Source organism: Antennarius striatus, chromosome 7, assembly GCF_040054535.1.
Source record: "Antennarius striatus isolate MH-2024 chromosome 7, ASM4005453v1, whole genome shotgun sequence".
Lineage (NCBI taxonomy): Eukaryota > Metazoa > Chordata > Actinopteri > Lophiiformes > Antennariidae > Antennarius > Antennarius striatus.
Genome location: NC_090782.1, coordinates 9,767,378 through 9,792,191, shown reverse-complemented (window position 1 = coordinate 9,792,191; position 24,814 = coordinate 9,767,378). Strand labels below are relative to the sequence as shown.

The following is a 24,814-nucleotide window of genomic DNA, read 5'->3' as shown; positions in this document are numbered from 1 at the left end:
CTGTACAAAAAGTAAATCTGGAGCTGTAAAAGTGGAGCTGCTAAGTTGTGTGTCTGGCAACATTGATTTGTGTAATCAGACTTTGTAGCTCCTGCAGTCTGGACTCCAGCCACTGTGGAGGAGGTGGTGTTCCACTGCTGACCTCCCTCTCCATGAGGGCCTGAAGGGCTTTCAAAGCGCTCTCAGCCGTCTGGATGTAGCGGTTGTATTCCTCCTCAAATCCGGCCTCCTGCCGCGCTCTCTTTGGGCAAGGCTGAGAGGGATGGAAAATATCTGTGAATTAAATCTTCTCTTCAACCAGAACAAACAAGCACAATATCTGATGTAAAAGTCAACAGAATTTTGACTTGCTGAAAAAATGATTTTGTAAATTTTACTGAATACTTATATTTCTTAAATAAATACACCACTTCCCAGTGATGACCAACAAAATGTTAGGAAAGGGAGATGGAATAATTGGACGACATCACTAACCTCTGAGTCTGCCTCAGCATCACAAGACTGTTTGTTCAAATCATTTTCTTCCATGCTCTCCAGCCTTGCATTGTGCTGCTCGATCACTGCTGACTCTAGCTTCAGCCTCTGTAGCTGTGAGTCTGTATCTTCCTGTGTATTCACAGTCTACAAGGAAATGCATGTTACATCCATCTGTTTCATTCAAAGTTAACATTTGTAACAGCATGTAGCCGTCCATTACCTTGCTAAGATAGCTGACCACTTTTGTCTTGGTACTGCCGTCACACAAACTTTGGGAAATCACCTCTTCATGATTTGTCAACTTAAATACAAAAGTCATGTTACGTTGATGAAACACATTAAGCATTACGTGTATCTGACATATCAACCTCATTTGAGTGTCTGCTGTACCTCTGCAAATTGAGAAAAGGCCTCCAGGGCGTGCTGATGTATCAGCCATGACTTGTGAGATAACAGGACTCCAAACAGGCTGCTTAACTTTGGCAAAATTTGACTCTGGAAAACAAAACAAAAATTGGTGTGAAAGAGAAATTCTGAGAAAGGTCACCAGTTGGGTGCCCAACACCCCAATGAGGTCAGCTGCTGGAGGTGGCTGGTTAGACATCTTCACTGCCACTTTCTTTAATCTTATTTATTTTTTATTTTATATACTATATTGATCCCTGAAGGGAAATTAGTTAGTACCACACTCTTTCACACTGTCAGTTATTTGACATGCATATATATGTATACTGTATATAGTGTGTACAGGCCCGTAACACACACACTTAAGAGGCCTGTAGGCATGCAGTGTGGGGGAGGTTTGAGCGTCGGGAAGCTCCTGTGTGGTGCGCCCTAATGAGCAACTTGTAAAGCGGTATGGCGCCTTGCTCAAGGGCGCCTCGGCAGGGCTCCGGAGGTGAGCTGACACCTCCCACTGTCAGCTCACACTCCGAGGTGACTGGGCTGGAGTGGGAATCGAACCGCTGATCTTGGATCATTGGACGACCCGCTCTACCGCCCGCTTTGCCACTGCTGCCCCTCTAATCGATTTACAGTATTCTATGAAACATCAGAAATATTGACGATTTAATATCACTCATCAAGGCGAAGTTTCAAAAAGCACGAACAAATACACAACAATACTGTCATTGAGTACATGAAACAGAAGCTGTTGTAAAGCTACTAAACTGATAAACAACTAAGATTCACAGCCACAAGAGCAGATGATAAAAACCACTACCAAATGTTTCTAAATTAGAATTCTTTCTAGGGTCGGTCATGGACAAAGATGTTAACAGCAAGACAACAAGGAGCACCCATAGACACTGACCTGAAGCAACAAGTAGTACAGACACATCAAATGTATGATAGTGTGGATTACCTGGCTCTCGGAGGGAATAAAGATCTTCCCTAAGGAGGAGAGGAAATCGAGAGCAGCCAGCACCACCTGGGTCTCTGCACATCCCTGAGACAGCACCGAATCCACACACAGCAGAGCCTGAAACACATAGACAATAAGAAAAGTGTATTATACCTTTCAGTCGTGTAAATCTAACGGGGCACTAACTGTGTACCTGAAGAATAACTTGTTGCTCCATGTTTTTCACTAAAACAGCTGATATTGAAAGGAGCAGCTGCAGAGAACACTGTAGGACAGGATGGATCTGCACCTGGAGCCGGACAGGTTACATGGATAATTGTTATGCATTTACACAACATCGTGTCAGTGTGCGCCGTGTTCGTGTGTGTGTGCGCGCTCTGAAGTCTCACCTGTTGTGGTATCATTTGTAACCACAGCTGCATGACAATTCTCATTGCAGATGACACTAACTGTTCATCAGGGGACGTCTGGCCTTGAACCACTACCAGGAGGGAAAACAGAACCAGGTTCTGGACACAGAACACACTTCGATTGACCAAATGACTTTTTCTCCATTCAAACGTCTCCATTCTGCTTCTGCATTGTTTTTTCATAAGATTGAACCATTTCTATAAAGAATTTCATAGTAGCAGCTGAAGAACATGAGCACATTTTGAAAATCCTTGTATGTTTGCATTGCATTTAAATCACTGTTAACCCTTTATTGGGCAATTGACTATTGGGTTAAGGTGAATGAAAGGATGGAGCATTTTTACAAAGAAATTCAAATAATACTGATTGATTTGCAAAATTTCAGAAGCTTGTAATATTTGTAGAAAGTCTAAATTTTAAAATCATAAAATCTAATGATTGGACAAATAAAGAAAAATTGTGGAAGTTGTTACTTCTGTCTTTGCACAATCTTGTCAACCTAACCAATCCAACAACTCTACAAACAAACTGGTGATATTGTGTAAAAGCAGCGATATTTCACAAACATTTCACACACACTGTTGCATCATGCTAAAAGCCACAAGCCAGGGTGTCCTCACCACGTTGCTCACTTCTCCTAGTTTGCACCCTCCATTCTGCCAGTTGATCAGAGCTTTTTGAGTTAGGCCTAAGATGTCTGTCTCCACACGGTGACGAGCATCTTGTGAAAGGGCTCTGAGGAGAACATTTTGCCACACTCGAAGGTTTTCACTCTCAGAGGGTGAGAAACGCTCCACCAGCTCCATCTGGAAACCATTTTGTATTAAGAAATGTAATCTTACTCAACTAAAAGGTTTCATGAGCAGAAATAATATCATGTACCACACCCAGGACTTCAACTCTACACCACCAATATCAAAGTTGAGTAAACTTGAGTAATTTCAGCTACTAGGGCTTCTAACCTGGTGGACTGGTGTCATGAAGAAAACCATGCGTTTGAGCAGCAGGCCCAGGTGGACCGACTGGTAACACTCAGCAGTGCAAGCTTTGACCTAAAGGAGGAGACAGATAAGTAGAAGGGAGGTGAGGAGCAGTGGCTGTGTCACTGTGAAATCCCAGGAGGAGCACAATCAGTGGGACATCGGGGCAGAAGACAGGTGAAGAACTGAGGGAGAGAGGATCAGCAGGGAAAGTGTGTGAAAATAAGTGGGATTCAGTGACATAATAGGTCATGAAATGTGGCCGAAACAGCACCAGTCATCGCCTTTGTTGGGGCTCCACAGAAACCAGAGTGGACCACAAACTAATAAATGACCCCATAGAGAGATTTAGTTATTTTAGAAAGTGTTCTGAAAGATGTCATAAATGGGAACACAGCCAAGATCTTGTGGTGTCTATCACTCCAGATTTCAGAAGTTCAAATAAGGTTCTCTAAGCAATGTCAGCAAAGTATAACAACTCAAAATTATAAGGGGCTGCCGACAATCTTTAATATTCCACATTGAAGTCTGAAATGGATTTTAACAGATATAATAAAACAAAACCTGAAAAGGAATTTTCAACTGTGTCATGTGTTTTCCTGGTCTCTACCTACCAGCTGAGCTATGAAAAGGACGTGATGTAGACAAAGTTCTGCTGTCCCATATCTGCAAGCAAAGACAGCAGACTCAGGAAGAGGAAAATGTGTCACAAATGTACCAGTGTGACATGACAGTGTAAGACGTATCACCAGAAATAAAAATACACTGTATGCTGGTTTTGCTCTCACCTTGCTGTAAAACACCACACATCTGTAGCCAGTAGAGCTGTCTGAGTATCAGGCTGCAGCACAGCTTCAAGCAGACAACGCTCCTGATCAAGAGAGATAAAAAGAGGGGAAGCCCGAGAAGAGTGGTTGTAGATGGAAGAAACATCAAACAGATGGACAAAAAACAAGAAATAAAGTTATAAACAGGGAAAATGGAAGATAATTAAATGGCAGGAAATCCTGAACTGAATCAAAACTAACAGCCAGACTGTGATAAGGTAGTTCAAACAAATGACTTAAAGCTGAAGTCCAACCACTTTCGTTTTCACTGCAGTATCTATTTCCAGTAAATAAAGTGGGTCTCAAAAATGTCACTGTCCAAACCACAAATCAGAACAAAAACACAAATATTGTCCCAGGATCCATTAAGGACTACTCGGGCACCTTTGATAATATTAGCATTAGTCTACTGTTGCTAATGCCATACCATTTCTTTTGGCCAATGTGACAAAATATTTACTAATATGAATACAGAGTTTTTGTGATAAACCAATAGTGGACACTTTCCAGCATATAATAAGTTTTGAATTGAAGAGAATCTGAGTTATCAATTTTAAGAAAGTAATACAATGAAACTCATAGCAAAACTCATTTTCAGTTGTCTTCAAGATCAGGTAAGGTCTACATGAGACTCGACAAATGGGTCAAAGACACATCCTCATTGCAGGTTCTGTCATTTATGCCTTCAACTACTTTATTTAAAGAAAAAATTACACAAATCTTTATACATTGGGAGATTACAGTCACCTGGTGATAAAACTGCAGAACATAAAGGTCCATGAAAAGTAGAATTACCGGTAACTTTTCAAACCAAATTCTCATCCCTTGTTTTCTCCATGAAAATGGCAATTACCATCCTATCAATGTTTGTCTCTACCAAAACCTTCAGTTTCAGGTCGCATCTCTGTCTCTTCACTCATGGTATTATACTGTATATGTATTGTTTTTGTCTTGATTGACTCATTAGTCATTTCAGTGAATAATTTCTAGTATCAAAAGACATGTGAAATATGATCAGACTCTTTCCCTCTGTTTTTGCTGAACCTCATGATGACGTAGTAAAGTTGATCGTGGACTGTTTGCATAGAAAATGTTATTACTTTATCTCATTTGATATTAGTCTACAGGTATATGTATTTGTCATCGTTATTGTATTACTTTTTGAGCTGTGCCATAATAATGTTACGGTGAATTTGTCCACCAAAATTGAATTGGTTCACGTAACCTCTAGCTGCTCGTCTCTGTGAAACAAATGGGTTCCTGTGTACATTCCTAAAAAGTACTAACAGAATTAAAAATATCTTTAGACTCAGGGACAGTGAAAAAAATTACATTTTGTGTCTGAAATATTAAACAGAAATCATTACTAATTGCATTACAGCTACTTGTGATACTGTGTGTGGTTTTGTGTATTGATCTCACCAACACTGAGAAGTTTAGTGGAGGAAGAGCAGCCACACTGGCACTAAGATGCACACACACATGTTGGTGAAGAGTGACCAGGACCTGAGCCTGACCCTTCATCATCACCCCTGGCAACAGCACAGGTATCTGTCTCTCACTATGACAGCGCTTAAAACTAGCAAACAAGGCCTTGTACAAAGGAAGCCTAGAAACACAAAAGCACACACACAAAAAAGTATTTTAATTGCTGCACACTTTGAAACTCCATATTCCTTCACAATCAAAGTTGTAAGAAAACTATAAAACCTTCCAGCAATCAAGCAATGTTAACAAAATTTAATAAAAACCAAACTATTGGTTGTTGATGACAACAAGAAAATGTCTACTTATTACCGGGGAGAGTCTTCTGAGAACTGGCTGCCAGTGTACCAAAGCTGCAACACGTCCTCTGGCTGGGACGAGAGCTGATCCAAGACTTTAACAAGCAAAAGGCACTGAGGTAGCTGATGTTCAGGACTTAACCCTGCAGACAAACAAGGGTCATTCTTAAGTTCTATGTTACATATTTAAATGTCAGCAGCTAAACATGATGCCAGCATTCTTTTTACGTTCCAGTGGTTAGAAAAATTTCTTAAGGAAAACACTTGTCAGAGATGCAAGTCTTCAGTTGAGTAGAAGTAGGGGAGTAAGCAGGTGTCTCAAAGTCTCCTAAAAGTTTCCTGCATCAAACTACACACTGATTATTATAGTAATTAAATTCACCTGTCTGAACAGATGGATATATTGAAACAACTGTATATTCGGATGCTTATTGACTCTGAATTAGTAGTTTACTCACAGAGGGGAGAAGTGGTGAAGAATAAACTGCACTCTATACAAGTACATACACCCTTCCACAGAAGGAGAAAAAAGATTTAAACTCACGCAGGTCCTCCTGCAGGACAACTTCAGCGAAAGGCCGTAGAGGCAGCAACTGAAGGAGGAAGGCCTCCATGGGAACCAGAGCGGCTGCATTCAGCTCCTCAGAAAGCGCTGAAGGCAGTGTTGGAGCATGAATGCTAGGAGGGAACTTACTGAAAGACATGACAATGTTTTTTGCTGCACTGTTCAATAATAATCATCTCAAAAGACAAACTGCAGAGTGAATTTGCTTCTTTAAACCACACACCTGATGATCTTGAGGTAGACCTGGTGAAAACAGCTACAATACTTTGTCAGGAAAATTTTGAATTCCTATTCAATGGATGAAAAATGACAGCTGTAAGTTGAACTGATTTGAATTTTGACAGACAGAGATGGAAACGAGCTTTTATAGAGTCATTAGGGTTGGGAGAGCATTATTTTTGTACCTTTATATAATGAACCATTGTGTTGGCAAAAAATCTGCACATCTTGGCTGTTTTCTGGAACAGCTTGTATTCTGGGCTTTGTGTTGTCTCCTTTAAAAGAACAAGAGCCTTAATACAAGCTTACAAACTAGTCTATGTAAACAAAGGGGTTTATCACACAAAAATAATTATACAAAATAAGAACAGCAGCACCTATGTACACAATAAACAGTAACTAACACATGAATACCCACTACTGTGATTCTTAAGACAAACTATTATTAATGTTTCTTTCTCATGTATCCTTCAATCACTCAGAGACTTCCTACCTGAAGACCAGCATGTTTAATCTGTTCAGTCAGCTCCACACAGTTGTGAAACGAGGCCAGCAAATTGTCACACAGGCTGTTGATGATTTCACCGTGATGTAGACGGTCTTCAAGCAAGGACTGGTACTTTAGACTTTGTCTAAATAAAGAAAAAAAACCTTTAAAATAAGGCTCCCAGTGAAACAAATTAACAAGCAACACTTAAGAAGAAGCTGCTCATCTAGTATGCTAGATGGTATAACATTATAAAATCAGATGTAAAATCAGTAAGTACAGTATGTTCAGTGCCAACTGTACTGACTTGATAAGAAATTTCCATGTATTCGCATGCAGTGCTATGTCCAGATTGGAGATGATAAGGCAGATATCCAGCAAATTGTGAATCACTAGGGAAGAAAATAACATAAGTCAGTTGAAAATGACTCTCAAGTCTGAACAAAAATGCCTTGTAAAATAGACAACACACAAACACAAACCTGTAACAATATCAGAGACATCCTCATCTGAAGCACTGCTGGTGAGGGAGATTCTGTCCAGAAGCTCCAACAGACTCTTCTGGAGGCTGTACGCCTCCTTGAAGAGTCCCTGAAGTAAGTCAGCCACCAGGGACAGACGGCCACAGTAAACCACCTCACTGTCCTGACAACAAAACACATACAAATATATATACACTGTATGTGTGGTTGTCTCTCTCTCCACACACACACACACACACACACACACACACACACACACACACACACACACACACACACACACACACACACACACACACACACACACACACACACACACACACACACACACACACACACACACACATATATGTACACATATATTGAAATACCTTGCAGTGTTGAAAGGTTTCCCTCAGGATCCTTAGAATATAAGTTGGTAATGAGCGAATAGCATCTAGTTCAGGTGCGTCCTCAAATGAACCTACATGTCGCACACAACTGGACAACGCATCAATTATTTGCATCAAAGCCTGAAACAGACAGCAGGATCTTGTCAAAATATTTTTAATAACAAAGTTAGAATGTTTTTCAACAAATATAATATAAATGTCAGGTGATCATTTTAAAAGAAGAAGAATACCACCTGTAGAATGTCCCTTATCAAGGAACAGAGTTCACTGTTTTGACTCGACAGCCCTCCAACTTGGTTCAAGATTTCTTTCATCATGCCGTTAAACACTGTCACAGCCTGCAAGCAATTGTGATAAAGACAGGTGCATGTGCTTTAAGGGAAACGTAAAGCCTCAGTTTCCAGTACAAAAATAAATCTATCAACAAACCCTATGATCACTCAAGAACAAGTCTCTAAACAAAGTTTACTAATGTCTTCACTCCAAGTGACAACTGATCTTGTTATAACTGAAAAGATAGTAGATTGAATAGTAAAATGTCACGCTGTTCAAAATATCCAATGGCCTTAGGTTTTGATACCACGATTCTCATTTAGGATTCTCCCCACGACCTGTAACTGATAATGTTCTTGAAGGTATTTGCATAATAGATCGTCAACACAATATGTGTTCATGCAGCGCACCTTTGGCAAAATCTTGGAGAAGCACTCCTCTTCCAGCTCTGACAAACCAATGTGAGGAAGAAACATGTCTGTAATTATCTTCAGGATACCTGCAGGGATGGTATGTTTTTAAGAGGGTTCACACAGCATACTAAAACCACTGAATTGTTCATTTATAACTTAGATTGTTAACTTACGAATATTATCATCCCAACTCTCAGACTCATGATGCAGAGAGTATGTTGTGTCAAGGAAAACAACATTATGGAAATAATAACGGTGGACTAAAATATGTACACATCTGACATCTCATTAAAATTGTAATTATATAGATATTAAGCATTTTAAATTACAGACCTAATCTTAAACATAACCCCATTTTTCTAAAATTTCTCCAATCTTGTGATGTTTAAAAACTTAAGGAGACTGGAATCTCTGTGGACTGTCTGAATCTGGTTAGAAAACAGGAAAGACGCTGATTTGGGTTTGAAAGGATATGGTGAGCTTGGGCAGGACAGACTTGAGCTTCAGACGGCAGGTTTCCTGACTCCACTGCACCACCTCGTCTAGGAGAGAGGAGTTGGTCTGGGACATGACGACATCCACCAGTGACGGTCAGTTGTCCTAAAGCTGGGAATTTTTAGAAACAAGTGCTAATGTGTGAGTCTCAGAGCAAAACACATTCACCAGTAGTTTAGCCCAAAAACCTGATCAATATGTGGTATAGAAAAACAAATGTTTAGACCAGCGAGACAAACGTTAGCTTAATGCTACAGTATGTTTTCAGAGAGGTAACCTGTACTTCGGCAGCTCGTCAATGTTATGTTGGATAATACGGGCTGTTTCCTACCGTCAATGCAACAACGTGTTTTCTCTTTATAAACATGAAAATCACAATAATATTTCGCGAGTTAGCTCCTTTTAATGCCACATTTTCGCTAACAATTAAAACATAGAACACTACTATGAAAGCTTTAAACTACCGTATGGGAAAAACATACCGCGCGCCGTTGTTTGACTCGGATATGACGTAGTAAGTGAGGTTGTCATTAGACCTCTTTCCGATTGGTTGAAATGTTAAACACAAACGTTTTAACCAATAAGAACAGTATATGTTGATACATTGCTGAAAATAGCAACCATCATTGGAACAAGCTAAAACGAAGAGATGAGTGGTGACGCGTACTACTGTATTTGCATTATTATTATTATTATTATTATTTGTATGTAGTCCTCAAATGTGTATGAACATTATTCAAATTTATACTAAAAACTGTTACGTTAAATATCCAATGTGGGTAATGTGTTCTATTTAATGAATTTTAAATGCTTAAACCGAAAAATAAAATTAACTTCTTTTAAAATATTCATTCATTCATTTTCCAACCCGCTTAATCCGCTAACGCAGGTCGCGGGGTAGCCAGTGCCTATCCTGGCAGTCTCAGGGCGTGAGGCGGGGGACACTCCGGGCACGACGCCAGTGTACCGCAGAGCCACACAGAAACAAACAAGCATTCACACACACACTCACTCCTATAGTCAATTTGGGACCGGCCAATTAACCTGAAGTGCATGCTTTTGGAGGTGGGAGGAAGCCGGAGAACCCGGAGAGAACCCACGCAGACACGGGGAGAGCATGCGAACTCCGCACAGAGCGGGACTCGAACCCGGGTCCGCCGTGATGTGAGGCAGCAGCGCTAACCACTGCGCCACCGTGCCGCCATTCTTTTAAAATATGTACAGTGAAAATTGCATTAAAATATTGTAGAATTACATTAAATTTCATGGCATCACACAAACAATTGAGGTTGAAACATTTTTAAAATATCAATATTATGAATCCACTAATTATGATCATTTTACCCTAAATGATATGCAGTACCCAATTTTCAAGATGGCTCTTCTGGGTTCTTCCCAAAGTACTATCCTATCCTTCCTGGTCCCTCCCAAAGAGAACCTCAGCATCTTCATCTCTGCTACCTCCAGCTCTGTCTCCTGTCTTTTCCTCAGTGACACTGTCTCTAGACCAAACAACATCGCTGGTCTCACCACAGTTTTGTACACCTTTCCTTTCATTTTAGCTGAAACTCTTCTATCACACATCACACCTGACACTTTCCTCCACCCGTTCCATCCTGCCTGTACATGCTTCTTCACCTCTTTTCCATACTCTCCGCTGCTCTGGACTGTTGACCCTAAGTACTTAAAATCCTCCACCTTCTTGATCTCTTCTCCCTGTAACCTCACTCTTCCACTTGGGTCCCTCTCATTCACACACATGTACTCTGTCTTACTGCGGCTAACCTTCATTCCTCTCCTTTCCAGGACAAACCTCCACCTCTTCCCTGCCCTCACTGCAGATCACAATGTCATCTGCAAACATCATAGTCCATGGAGATTCCTGTTTAACCTCGTCTGTCAGCCTGTCCATCACCATAGCAAACAAGAAGGGGCTCAGAGCTGATCCCTGATGCAGTCCCACCTCCACCTTGAACTCCTCTGTCACACCTACAGCACACCTCACCACTGTCTTACAGTCCTCATAACATGTCCTGCACCGTTCTAACATGCTTCAGACGTCCTCAGACAATACCACAGTTCCTCTCTGGGCACCCTGTCATAAGCTTTCTCCAGATCTACAAAAACACAATGCAGCTCAGTTTGGCCTTCTCTGTACTTCTCTATCAACATCCTCAAAGTAAATACTGCATCTGTAGTACCCTTTATCATTTTTAAAAAGATGCTTTGATAAAATGTTTGTAAAAACAGTAAGTACAGTCTAGTGACTATCTCCTCTGCAACCTTACTCAGGCTCTATGGAAGTGCTTGTAAATATAAATTCAAGATGTGCAGAAAATCAAGAATAAGACCTAAGACCCCCAAAGTGCTATTTTGTGTTTCATTTAGCAAGATTTTCCAAACTATAGTTTGTACTTTTTAAATATTGAGTAACCACCCAGGATAATAAAGTTATGCTGAAAAGTTTATAGTAATCTTTACATTGTATTCAAATGAGTTACGGAAAACATGATACTCATCCTTTAGGCATCTGGAATTTTTGTTAGCTCTGCTTTGATTTACAAATAGAATGGAGTGTCTGGAGGCTGGTCAGCTATTGTTTTACTGATAAGATCTTAAGCATTGAAGTAAACTATTACAGTTAAAGTGGACATTGTTTCCCGACAGCCTGAGGTGTTTGCAGCTTGTTGCTGCAGGAAGTTACTCAAATCTGGATGAAGAAATAAGTCTTCTTGTCTTTCTACACATTAAAATGCATTAAAATTCCTGTGGAATATGGGGGTTTAACTATTGGAGGATGATGAAAAGGATGTTTCTGTTTGTGTTGCTTCCAGAAAAACTATTTTCACTTGCCCTTTCCACAGAGGAAACTGCAGTATCCTGTGTTTCACCTTGACCAAGTGCACTTCAAGTGTAATACACTTTAATACTATCACGTTGGACTTTGGTGACTTCAACAGTTCCATTATTTTCATCAAAATTATAGTTTTTTTTAGTATATATGTGTATTATATAACACACACACACACACACACACACACACACATATATATATATATATGCATATATATGTATAGATATATATACATGCATAAATATATATGTATATATATATATTATATATATACATGCTCTCCCCGTGTCTGCGTGGGTTCTCTCCGGGTTCTCCTCCTTCCTCCCGCCTCCAATATATATATATATATATATATATATATATATATATATATATATATATATATATATATATATATATATATATATATATATATATATATATATATAAAATATACACAGTATATATATAATATCCCTCTGCTCTCACAGGAAGGGAGAGCAGAGGGAAGAGAAGAAAGAGCAGAAAAAATGGTACAACTAGCATACTAGTATGAATCAATCAATCAAAACTAGCATATCCTAAAAATGATCAAGCTCTCTATTAATAATCACTATGGTGTTAAGAATGTTAAAAATGTTTAACTTTGCATTGATATCAGTATGGTGTTAAGAATGTTGAAGACGATCGAACTTTACATTAATAATCAGTATATTAAACAAGTGTTATGAATAATAATGATAAAGCTTTGCATTATTAAGCAGTAGGGTTTAAAGTGTTAAGATTGTGACGATTAAAGCATTGCAGTAAATGTTATATAAAAGGTTGACATTATTTTAACGTTAATTAACATTTTTACCTGTTAGGGTTAAGCTTTTTTATTTAGCATAATAGATTACAATTCAAAACAAAATTCAAACAAAAGAATAAAGAACTAACAATAAAATAAAGGAACTTGACCTTTTGTCCTTGTAGATGTGCTGAGGACATCAGAATTTTTGCAAGCCTACACAATAGAAAGAAGAAGTATGTCTCAACCGAACCCCAATTGCAACAGGTGTACCTGAGGTATGGCAATAAAAAGAGGAAGTCACATCTGAAATATGGACAACAAGTAGGCAGGAGATAAAGCAGGAAAAAGTTAAGGCCTCTTGGCCTAAAAAGGAATTAATTAAAAATCATGGGAGACTAATGTCCACCCATAAGGAGGTGATTTTAGCTACGGAGTAGCAGGAGTATAAAATAAGCAAAAGGGGAAAATTAAGGGTCGGTTCCCTTGAAGATTGTCGAGGGGGGAAAAACTCTGCCAGAAGCGAATGCATAGCAAGTTTTATTTTCTAATACAAAGTTTTGAGTCATAGCAGATGACATTGGAGGTTCACAGAACAATTATTCAACAGCAAAAATTCATTCTTATAATGAACTGATTACAGCCTGCTTTTGCATAGACTAGGAAAACATCAACCTCATCTCTGAAAGGACTCTTTGATCACTCAAATCCTCTCTTTGGCTCTACAAACATCATGAGATATAAGGTACAGCTGGTATTAATTGACTATTTTGGAAATGCTTATTGATGACTCTATTGATTGCTGATATTTATATTACAACCTGTTATATCTGCCCTTGCCCAAAGATTATTTTCAATATTTCCTTTGATGCTTAAAAAAATTTTCATAAAAGGAGGGAGTTAATGGTTTTCTCGTGTTGAATTGTTAAGATTTTGATGGTTTAAAGATTGAGGGTTGTATAAATCTCTCTGCAGTTACTTTAAATCAATTAAGACTTAATGGTGTGGACATTGGTTTTCTGTTGAACTGTCTAAACTTCAAAGATTCAAAGTTAAAGGTAATATAAATGTTTTTGCAGTTATTTTAAGTTGGTCAGGACTTGATTCTGTCACAATTTATTGCTCTTTAAATTTTTGGAAACTGACATATAAATAATAACACCTCAACTCTGGAGAGCTGTCATGGCCCAGGACAAATTTATTGCTCTTCAAATTTATTGCTCCTGAAAACCTGATATGTCACAGAATATTTGTGCCCTTTTTTAGAATGATTATGGTAAATTTTAGTTAGCTAACTCTTTACTCTCTAGAATTAGTAACTGCTGCAATGAGCTTAATTATGTCTTAAGGCTTTAACTTTGTCAGAAGTGGTCCTGGGTTTGATAACATATCTAATTTTTGAAATGATTCTTATAGGTTGCTCTAGCCAATGAAATTAACATATCCTCGTACCTTACTGTCCAGGTTAATAAATACAGTATTTTCCTAGCCATATAATAAGTGCACTGCTCATGGAGGAGAGCTGCTGTTAATTGGTGTTGCTGATACTGTAAGATAAAGGGGCTATTCAATTACATGTCACCAGAGTAAGCAGGATGGACACTAGGTGGATGACGTGGCAGTGAGTGTTAGGCAAGTCTCCTCATCACCAGTTTATATAGACCTCTACTGAGGACTTAACCCCTTGGAGGAGAGCTGGTATGGGTTTCCAAACAAATCACAGAAAGTTGCCGTTTGCCTTCAATACATTGAAATGAGATCAATGAGACAGATTGCTGGATGATGCATCGTAGATATAAAGATGGATAGACAGTATATATAAAGTGTATACAGCACATTTCAATAATAAAAATAATCTGAACTCGAGCCATTTTGTCCCAGTCATTTTCAGCTTTTATTTACTATTGCATTGTTTTGTACAACACTGGAATTTTATTTGAAGATAATCAAACAGCGTTACACAAAATGAAAGCCAATTACTATGAGAAGTGAAAGTCTCTCTTATCACTGTTTTTTTTTTTAAAAAAAGAAACTTTCCCTCAGATTAGCAGGATGAATTGGTGACTGGCTTTCCCCTGTCTGAAAGGATGTTGTGCTTGGCACCCGGGCTTCAATTCAGAAGAGGTCAACTAAATACAAAGTAAAACTTGAAATGAATTACTCTATCCTATTTATAAAACAGCCGTAGAAATTAGGTGAAAGAGTGTGACAAAAGAACTGTAATCACACGTACAAACTAAAACATAATTGGAGGGTCTCTTTTTTTGTTCATAAATTCAGACACAAACACATGTAGACTAGTATATTTCAAAGAAATGGTAGCTTTATAGCAAAGTCTTTGCATATTTCTAAATTTTTGTTTTTCGGCTGTGTATCAGTATAAATAAATACATTTTTATGACATGCTTTCATTTTTTGTCATCAGACCAGGTGATCTCATAGTCACTGAAGGCACCTTTCAACTTCTCTACAGACACGGAATGGTCTGCTTTACCAAATGCCTGAAAATGAATGAGAAAGCATAATCACATAGATATGTTATGGAGTACTTGATTCAGAGTCTAATGGAATTGTGTCAGATTAACTTACAGTTGACTCTCCAAACACCCTTAGTTTTTTCTCTTGGTTATTGTGCTGAATCTTTCCTCCTCCGAGGCATTTACACTCCATTCCCAAGGCCTCCAAGGCTGGACTAACCTTCTCAAATATATGATCTGTAAATAATACAAATAATTGTATCCAATTAAACAGGAAAATGAAACCATCTCAAGTACCTTAAATGTAATATTAGTCTCACATCATCTAATGCATTTGTCTGTAATGTGTGAATATATACTAAGGTAAAGTCGCTACTCCTCGGCTGTGCAGTACGTATTGTGCAGGTTTGCAGGTTGCACCACATTGTCAAACCACACGTTGTTGTAAAAACACGGATCATTTGCAGAAATGACGAACTTAACCTTCCCCTCCCGTTGCAGGCTATCAACTTACTGTGATACTCTGCGCTTTTAGTGCCTCGGACTATGTCTTTATGCACGCCGCCATCTTTTACTGTTACTCTGACTAGTATGTACTTGAAAGTTCCCTCAGGATCGATCTCCACGTCCGGTAATTTAGCCAGAGCGTCGGCCATTGCAACTCGATAGAGTCTCAATATTTTCCGAGACGATATCTAGGGTCTAACAGAGAATGTACCGGGTTCACTCAAATGACCATATTTGGATGCAGATCTTTTTCCTGTCTTAAAGAGATACACACACACACACACACACACACACACACACACACACACACACACACACACACACACACACACACACACACACACACACACACACACACACACACACACACACACACTCCTCCATAGGTAACGCTGCAACCTGCGACCCCCTACGACAGCAATCGAGAACAGCTCTGACCATTATAGTACAGTGGATATACTGTAGAGTAGTACCAGTGCACTGCAGTGTATACTGACAAATACAGCATATACTATAGGAAAGATAAAGGACCATTGTTTTATCTCTGTGCGTGACATGTCATTTCCTTTAGAAAGAAAACCTTTTCCTCTGGTGTCTATCAGGAAGACAACTGGTCAGCAATGAAGATTCTGGGATGTAGGGAAAGGTTCAAAAACACATACTTGATGGAGTCAAGTAGTCAAACCTCTGGTGGCTCAACAAATTACTATTATGTCAGATATTATTATAACTTCTCCTTTTTCAGATAAATGGATGGATGGATGGATGGATGGATGGATGGATGGATGGATGGATGGATGGATGGATGGATGGATGGATGGATGGATGGGTGGATGGATGGATGGACAGACGGACGGACAGACAGACAGACAGACAGATTGAATGATTGATTGACTGAATGATTGATTTATCAAGGATGAAACTGAGTCTCTTCCTTGGGTTTTGTTTTGTAATTAGTGAGTTTACATAAATTTTTAGGGCAAGTGATCAAGGTTAAGAGGTGTCATGAAACAATGGCTACTATCCAGTGGCTCTTGCCAGAAAGGAAGGATGTGATTTGTAAGTTCCAGAAACACAGGGAGCAAGCAGGCGCCTCGGCTCCACACATTTCCCGTCACAATCATCAAGAGTACTATTTATGCTTTTGTTAGGCACCATTTTATTGTTTTGTTCACTCTATTCTTTTGATGCGCACATCCCTTGACAAGACTTGTTACGTCACTTAGAAAAACATATTGGAATCTTTAGATTGGCACAATGTGTATAACTATTAATAAGTTATACACATTGTCATGAGTCACTCATGAAGCTTAAGCAATAAAGTAATAAAATCTAATTAATGCTGTCACAGGTCACACTGTACATTTATTTTTATGTGGTGAAAAGGAGACAAAATGTCCTTCTGAGTTGCATCTCTCTTTGACATGTATATCAGTATGTGAGTAGTGTCATGTGGATTATTTTCCTGAATCTTCTTTTCCTTTCAGCTTTTCCCTTCAGGGGTCGCGGCAGCGAATCAGTTGCCTCCATCTAACCCTGTCTTCTGCATCCTCTTCTCTCACACCAACTACCTTCATGTCCTCTTTCACTACATCCATAAACCTCCTCTTTGGTCTTCCTCTAGGCCTCCTGCCTGCAGTTCAAAACTCAGCATCCTTCTACCAATATACTCACTATATCTCCTCTGGACATGTCCAAACCATCTCAGTCTGGCCTCTCTGACTTTTTCTCCAAAACCTCTAACATGTGCTGTCCCTCTGATGTACTCATTCCTGATCCTATACATCCTAGTCACTCCCAAAGAGAACCTAAAATATCTTCATCTCTGCTACCTCCAGCTCTGTCTCCTGTCTTTTCCTCAGTGACACTGTCTCTAGACCAAACAACATCGCTGGTCTCACCACAGTTTTGTACACCTTTCCTTTCATTTTAGCTAAAACTCTTCTATCACACATCACATCCGGCACTTTTCTCCACCCATTCCATCCTGCCTGTACACATTTCTTCACCTCTTTTCCACACTCTCCGCTGCTCTGGACTGTTGACCCTAAGTACTTATCCTCCACCTTCTTGATCTCTTTTCCCTGTAACCTCACTCTTCCACTTGGGTCCCTCTCATTCACACACATGTACTCTGTCTTACTGCGGCTAACCTTCATTCCTCTCCTTTCCAGGACAAACCTCCACCTCTCTAGCTTCTCCACCTGTTCCCTGCTCTCACTGCAGATCACAATGTCATCTGCAAACATCATAGTCCATGGAGATTCCTGTCTAACCTCGTCTGTCAGCCTGTCCATCACCATAGCGAACAAGAAGGGGCTCAGAGCTGATCCCTGATGCAGTCCCACCTCCACCTTGAACTCCTCTGTCACACCTACAGCACACCTCACCACTGTCTTACAGTCCTCATGCATGTCCTCCACTGCTCTAACATATTTCTCTGCCACTCCAGACTTCCTCAGACAATACCACAGTTCCTCTCTGGGCATCCGGTCATAAGCTTTCTCCAGATCTACAAAAACACAATGCAGCTCCCTCTGGCCTTCTCTGTACTTCTTTCAACATCCTCAAAGCAAATACTGCATCTGTAGTACTCGTTTTTGGCATGAAACCATACTGCTGCTCACAAATGCTCACTTCTGCCCTTAGTCTAGCTTCCACTACTCTTTCCCATAACTTCATTGTATGGCTCATCAGCTTTATTCCTCTTCTTAAAAATGGGCACCAGCACAATTCACCTCTATTTCTTAGAGATCTTCTCACTATCTAGGATCCTTTTGAACAACCCAGTCAGAAACTCTACTGCCACCTCTCCTAGACACTTCCAAACCTCTACAGGTATATCATCAGGACCGACTGCCTTTCCACTCTTCATCCTCTTCAATGCCCTCCTCACTTCATCCTGACTAATCTTTGCTACTTCCTGGTCCACAGCAGTCACCTCTTCTAGTCTTTGTTCTCTCTCATTTTCCACGTTCATCAACTCTAATCAAAGTACTCTTCTTTCCATCACACTACTGGCACCTGTCAATAGACTTCCATCCCTATCCTTAATCACCCTAACCTGCTGCATGTCCTTCCCATCTCTGTCTCTCTGTCTTGCCAACCTGTATAGTTCAGTCTCTCCCTCCTTACTGTCCAACCTAGCATACATGTCATCATAAGTCCCTTGTTTGGCCTTTGCTACCTCTACCTTCACCTTACGCTGCATCTCCCTGTACTCCTGTCTACTCTCCTCAGTCCTCTCAGTGTCCCACTTCTTCTTAGCTAACCTCTTTCTCTGTATACACTCCTGTACCTCCTCATTCCACCACCAAGTCTCCTTATCTACTTTCCTTCCAGATGACACACCAAGTACTCTCTTACCTGTCTCCCTGATCACATTAGCTGTAGTTGTCCAGTCATCTGGAAGCACCTCCTGACCACCTAGAGCCTGTCTTAACTCCTTCCTAAAAGTCATGCAACACTCTTCCTTTTTCAGCTTCCACCATTTTGTCTTCTGCTCTGCCTTTGCCCCCGTCATCTTCCTCACCACCAGAGTCATCCTACACACAACCATCCTATGCTGTTTGGCTACACTCTCGCCTACCACTACTTTGCAGTCTCTGATCTCCTTCAGATTACACCGTCTACACATGATGTAGTCTACCTGTGTGCTCCTACCACCACTCTTATAGGTCACCCTATGTTCCTGCCTCTAGAAGAAAGTATTCACTACAGCCATTTCCATCCTATTTGCAAAGTCAACTACCATCTGTCCTTCTGTGTTCCTCTCCTGGATACCAAACCTGCCCATCACCTCCTCATCACCTCTGTTTCCTGCACCAACATGTTCATTGAAGTCTGCACCAATGACAACTCTCTCACTTCAAGGCGTGCTCTGCATCACTTCATCAAAGTCCAACCAGAATTTCTCCTTCTCCTCCAGCTCACATTCTAGCTGTGGAGCATACCCGCTAACAACATTGAACATCACACCTTCAATTTCTAGCTTCAGACTCATAACTCTATCTGACCCTCTTTTTACCTCCAGGACATTCCTAACAATCTCCTCCTTCAAGATAACTCCTACTCCATTTCTTTTCCTATCTACACCATGATAGAACAACTTGAACCCTGCTCCTAAACTTCTAGCCTTGCTAACTTTCCACCTGGTCTCCTGGAGACACAGTATGTCTACCTTTCTTCTCTGCATCAACCAACTCTCTATATTTTCCTGCCATAGTTCCAACATTCAACGTCCCTACACTCAGTCCTATACTCTTGACGTTCCTCTTCTCTCTCTTCCTACGAACACACTTTCCTCCTCTCTTTCTCTGATCAATAGTAGTCCAATTTCCACCGGTACCCTGTATGTCAACAGCACCGATGGCGGTCGTTGTTAACCTGGGCCTTGACCGATCCGGTATTGAAGTCATAGGTTTGATTCTCATCTTTGATTTGGCAAAAGTTTCACGCCCTTCCTGACGCAACCCTCTGTATTTATCCGGGCTTGGGACCAGTACAATAAGACACTGGCTTGTGTCCTCTTGTGGATACATTGAATTATTATATATACAGTATATATACAGTATATATGAAATATATATACTGTATATATACAGTATACAATATTTATGTACTACATATGTATGTAGATACATACTGTATACACACGCACTCATGCAAACACACACACACACACACACACACACACACACACACACACACACACACACACACACACACACACACACACACACACACACACACACACACACACACACACACACACACACACAGCGAGAGAAAGTTCAGAGAGAAAGGGAGCCAGTGGGATGAGGTGGTGTTGGTGTGGGTGTGGGTGTGGGTGTGTGTGTGTGGATGTGGGTATTTCCAGTGAAAGCCCCGTTTGTAATTTGGTCTTCCCGGAATACAGGATCAGGTCAACTGATTGCATAAAAGTGAGTCCCTCAGCGCATGAAGCTCAGAATCAAAGCAGACTTTGCTGAGAGTAGATTAATAATAAGATACTTGTGCAGGTCACATATCACTTACTATTTACCTCTGACAATGGTGAGCATGTATTTAAATATAGTTCTACTTTGTTAGTGATAGAAAAAGCTTCAGGTGCATCTATAGTATAAGTTTATTCTAACTTTCTTTTTTACTTGATTTTCACAGGCATTCTGCTTTGGGTTACCTCAGACTGATGGATCTAAGATGTCATTGACTGGCTTGAGCTTTGTTTGCATAAGTATGTAAATCATATGGAAACATAACCTCCTCTTTCTATGTTTGATTTTTTTGTAACTCGATCTTTTTGCCCCTATTATCTAACAATAATGTATTTGTCCTCCACCCTCAGTGCTGTGCATGTGGTCTAGTGTGGAGTGCTGGTCCTACTACTACTCTTCCAAGCCCATGAATTGGGGTGAAGCTAGACGTTGGTGCAAAGAGCACTACACAGACATGGTGGCGATTCAGAACCAGGAGGAGATTCAGCATCTCAACAGCTGGCTTCCCAAAAGAAACACCTATTACTGGATTGGAATCCGCAAGATTAATGATGTCTGGACCTGGGTAGGGACCAACAAGACCCTGACGGCAGAAGCAACTAACTGGGCAGAGGGTGAACCCAACAATGGGAAGAATAAGAAGAAGGCATTGGCAAATGAAGACTGTGTGGAGATGTACATTAAAAGGGACCCCGAGCCTGGCAAGTGGAATGATGAGAGGTGTATGAAGAAGAAGACTGCTCTGTGCTACACAGGTATGATAACGTCAGGGATGACCTCTTGATTTAACAGTAAAAATAAATATTTTATTCAAGCTAACTGAAAGTATTTCTTTATCAACCAGCTGCATGTAAAAATGACTCCTGCCTTCATGGGGATTGTGTAGAAACTATCAACAGCCACAGGTGTGCTTGCCATGACGGCTTCTATGGGGAGAGGTGTGAGCAAGGTATATTACACTGATGTACACGTTTTAAGTTTAAGTCACTTGAAGTTTTTGCCGGTGAGATCTGATATCTACTTGTCCTTTTTTTTTTTTGGTAGTTGTTAAGTGCAACAAAGAGGAGCTGACTCCCCCACTCAAAGGAAGTGTAAATTGTACTCATAAATATGGAGATTTCTTCTATGACTCGTCGTGCCAGTATTCCTGTGAGGAAGGATACCAGCTTAACATGTCGAGACCCCTGACGTGCACCGCGTCTGCAGAGTGGTCAGAGCAGCCTCCTACGTGTGAATGTGAGTTCCAGCATATAGTAACCTTGCAAAAAGAAATAAAGACATTTGATATCAACTAAATGTATAGTCACAGTGACAGAACGTGCAGTAATGAACCAGTAATTTTATAGTGTTTATTTTTTAGTTATAGTTTAGTATATAAGTCCTGTTAGTACTGCATGTGTCTGTTAGTGTAGTGTATGTCTATCCATCCATCCATCCATCCATCCATCCATCCATCCATCCATCCATCCATCCATCCATCCATCCATCTATCTAATGGTCTTCTGGTTGGTGCTGTTATCCACAGTGGTAAAGTGTCAGGAACTGGCTCATCCAACAAGAGGATCCATGAAATGCTTAGATCCTCTGGGTCCCTCCAGCTACCGGTCCAGCTGTGAGTTCACCTGTGTTGAAGGCTACGCTCTCACTGACGCTAACACTTTACAATGTGAAGCAACAGGACACTGGAGTTCCTCACAGCCATTTTGTGTGGGTAAGTTCGCTTTTATGTTTGTACTTCATATTATTTTATATTATTTATTATCTAATTTTGAGAAAGGAAAGCTACATGGTTCTTAACAAGACTTTTAGCTGACGTCTGTTCCTCCCTCTGTTTTGCAGCCGTCCAGTGTCCTGATCTCCAGCAGCTAGAGAATGGCGTTACCAGCTGTGGAGAAGATGCAGACATGAAATTCAGCTTCGGAAACACCTGCAGCTTCAGTTGTGACCCAGGATACACTCTGGTGGGACCAAGCACGGTGACATGCACATCATCAGCAGAGTGGAATGAGAGGATTCCTCATTGTGAAGGTTAGGGCACGTCTCATGTCTGTTCTGGTCCAACTACAGTCTTGAGGCTAGAATAAAGCTTTGTTGTTTTTTATTTTTCTTCTGTGATGAACATATATTTAAATTATTTTCCTTTCTTAGCCATCACATGCAATAATCCAGAGGGAGAGGCTCACCTGATCACCCAGTGCAGCCAGCCTTTGACCGAACTGCGACCTGACTCCCATTGCAGCTTCAGCTGTGAAGCTGGCTTTGCATTGCAGGGAGCAAACATCGTTCAGTGTGCTGAAGATGGGCAATGGAGCACAGCTATACCCACCTGCAAAGGTATGAAACATATTTTCACGTAACTTTTGACCTACACAAACTTACTTTGCTTACTGCATTTTTAGTCTACTTATACTTCAAATGAACATTTTATCATCATTTCCTTTATAGCGATAGAATGTGCTGCTCCGGATATTCCAGCAAGTGTCCACATCAGCTGCAGCCCTTCTCTGTCATCTCCTGTTTCTACTACAATCTCTCATCCACTTGGCATTGCCTGCGTTTTTAGCTGTGATGAAGGCTATGATCTGCAGGGAGCACTATATATGGAGTGTGTAAATACAGGCCAGTGGAGCTCCACACCACCAACCTGCACAGGTATACACATATGTCAATTTTTCTACTATATGTGACGCAAAAAGGTTTTTAGGTAATGAGTCGGGAATGTGTTGCTATAATTAAATCTCCTTTACTATAAACTAAAGTATTGCTGTTCTTTGTCCACAGTGGTGAAATGCCCATCACTGGAGGCTCCTGAAAATGGTCATATCAATTGCTCAGACAGTGAGCCAGTGTATAGCTCACAATGCTCCTTCACATGCAATCAAGATTACACCTTAGAGGGACGTGAGCTGTTGACCTGTGATCAACGCGGTAACTGGACTGGACAAATTCCCACCTGCCAAGGTAAAACAAAAAAAACCACATCTTAGAAGACATATAGATACAATAATATATTTTTGGACCTTGAGTGTAAAAATATCAAATAATTCACTCTGTATGTTTCCACAGCTCCGCAGTTGCCAATTGCTGCAATTGCAGCTGCTACAACAGCAGGGGGCGCTCTGTCATTATCTGCTCTGTTTCTGATTATACGACTTCTGAGGCCGAAACGCACAAAGTTTGAGCTGAGCAGGTTAGATTAATGATTTATCTTTTGTTTTTTTTTTATCATCAGCTACTTGTCCTTTTTTATTATTCTTCAAGTTTTTAACTTCATACTCTTGTCTTCTCTTACAGCATCTCTGACATTGAGATCCCCCCACAGGTCTACAAAAACAGCATTGACAGCCTCATATAGAAGACACGTTCCTCAGAGACAATTGAGGATGGTTGTATATTTGTTTGGCATAACCCTATGTGAATTTACAATCATTCTAACCAGAATTTCAAATAATATACAGTATATGTATGAATGTATAAATTAGGAAATATTTTAGCCATTAGTGAAGAGTGGAGGTGGAAAAGAAAGGTTTTCGAACTATATTTACATTTTGTAGCTTTATTTGATTTTGTTGAATTCCATCGTTTGCTCTTTGATGGTGTTCAAACATGTATTTCCTCCCCATGGGAGTTTTATATCGAACACAATGTTCCACAATTTTTGTCTGTTTTGTTTTTTAAAGATTATGATTATGCTAGAAAAGTGTCTCTATTTATCCTATTTTAAGTGTACATTGTGACTGGACTTCCATGATATGCAACTGTGAATAATTTCACCAAAAGGGTTTTTGTATTTATGTTCTATTTATTTAAGATATGATTAATATTTTTGAAATGTTCATTTTAATTTTCTGTTCGTTTCTGTATATAAGCACTTCGGAGATTAAATCTGAATAAAATCTCAATCTACTGTATGTCACTAGTGTTTTTCGTCCACCATCATGCCTAATTTTTATCGTGTTAAATGAAAACTAAATAAATAAAGTAATTTATTGATGCATCAACTCTACAGACAACACCAAACTGTTCCCATGTCATTGCCAGA

The 24,814-nt window shown here is 40.0% G+C and overlaps 3 protein-coding genes across 6 annotated transcripts; 1 reads left to right on the top strand and 2 right to left on the bottom strand.

The window, feature by feature from the left end:
* Positions 1 to 32: 32 nt before the first annotated feature.
* firrm (fignl1 interacting regulator of recombination and mitosis) lies at positions 33 to 13,052 on the bottom strand. Of its 3 annotated transcripts, none has more exons than XM_068319204.1 (25): positions 12,962 to 13,052; positions 9,149 to 9,279; positions 8,847 to 8,887; positions 8,671 to 8,759; positions 8,221 to 8,325; positions 7,967 to 8,107; positions 7,596 to 7,758; positions 7,421 to 7,505; positions 7,120 to 7,258; positions 6,812 to 6,901; positions 6,631 to 6,695; positions 6,387 to 6,535; positions 5,856 to 5,985; positions 5,481 to 5,667; positions 4,020 to 4,102; positions 3,846 to 3,897; positions 3,214 to 3,303; positions 2,872 to 3,057; positions 2,230 to 2,349; positions 2,034 to 2,129; positions 1,841 to 1,957; positions 868 to 972; positions 698 to 778; positions 475 to 621; positions 33 to 253 (listed from the first exon to the last, which is right to left on the bottom strand). In XM_068319204.1, the coding sequence occupies exons 2-25, from the start codon at positions 9,241 to 9,243 to the stop codon at positions 41 to 43; spliced, it is 2,769 nt and encodes a 922-aa protein (XP_068175305.1). In that variant the 5' UTR covers positions 9,244 to 9,279; positions 12,962 to 13,052; the 3' UTR covers positions 33 to 40. The 3 variants fall into 3 exon arrangements, with proteins under 3 accessions (XP_068175305.1, XP_068175306.1, XP_068175304.1); XM_068319205.1 differs by lacking the exon at positions 12,962 to 13,052 and adding an exon at positions 10,513 to 10,624; XM_068319203.1 differs by lacking the exon at positions 12,962 to 13,052 and adding an exon at positions 9,500 to 9,601.
* Positions 13,053 to 13,271: 219 nt separating this feature from the next.
* On the top strand, positions 13,272 to 24,683 carry LOC137599010 (E-selectin-like). Of its 2 annotated transcripts, none has more exons than XM_068319636.1 (12): positions 13,272 to 13,536; positions 20,939 to 21,011; positions 21,123 to 21,527; positions 21,617 to 21,721; positions 21,817 to 22,008; positions 22,298 to 22,483; positions 22,612 to 22,800; positions 22,921 to 23,106; positions 23,218 to 23,424; positions 23,554 to 23,733; positions 23,839 to 23,962; positions 24,067 to 24,683. In XM_068319636.1, the coding sequence occupies exons 1-12, from the start codon at positions 13,525 to 13,527 to the stop codon at positions 24,125 to 24,127; spliced, it is 1,920 nt and encodes a 639-aa protein (XP_068175737.1). In that variant the 5' UTR covers positions 13,272 to 13,524; the 3' UTR covers positions 24,128 to 24,683. The 2 variants fall into 2 exon arrangements, with proteins under 2 accessions (XP_068175737.1, XP_068175736.1); XM_068319635.1 differs by lacking the exon at positions 13,272 to 13,536 and adding an exon at positions 20,720 to 20,830.
* si:dkey-51e6.1 lies at positions 14,649 to 15,997 on the bottom strand. The gene is made up of 3 exons (XM_068319638.1): positions 15,783 to 15,997; positions 15,381 to 15,505; positions 14,649 to 15,292 (listed from the first exon to the last, which is right to left on the bottom strand). Exons 1-3 carry the CDS (start codon positions 15,922 to 15,924, stop codon positions 15,200 to 15,202), a joined length of 360 nt encoding a protein of 119 aa, XP_068175739.1. The 5' UTR covers positions 15,925 to 15,997; the 3' UTR covers positions 14,649 to 15,199.
* Positions 24,684 to 24,814: the final 131 nt, after the last annotated feature.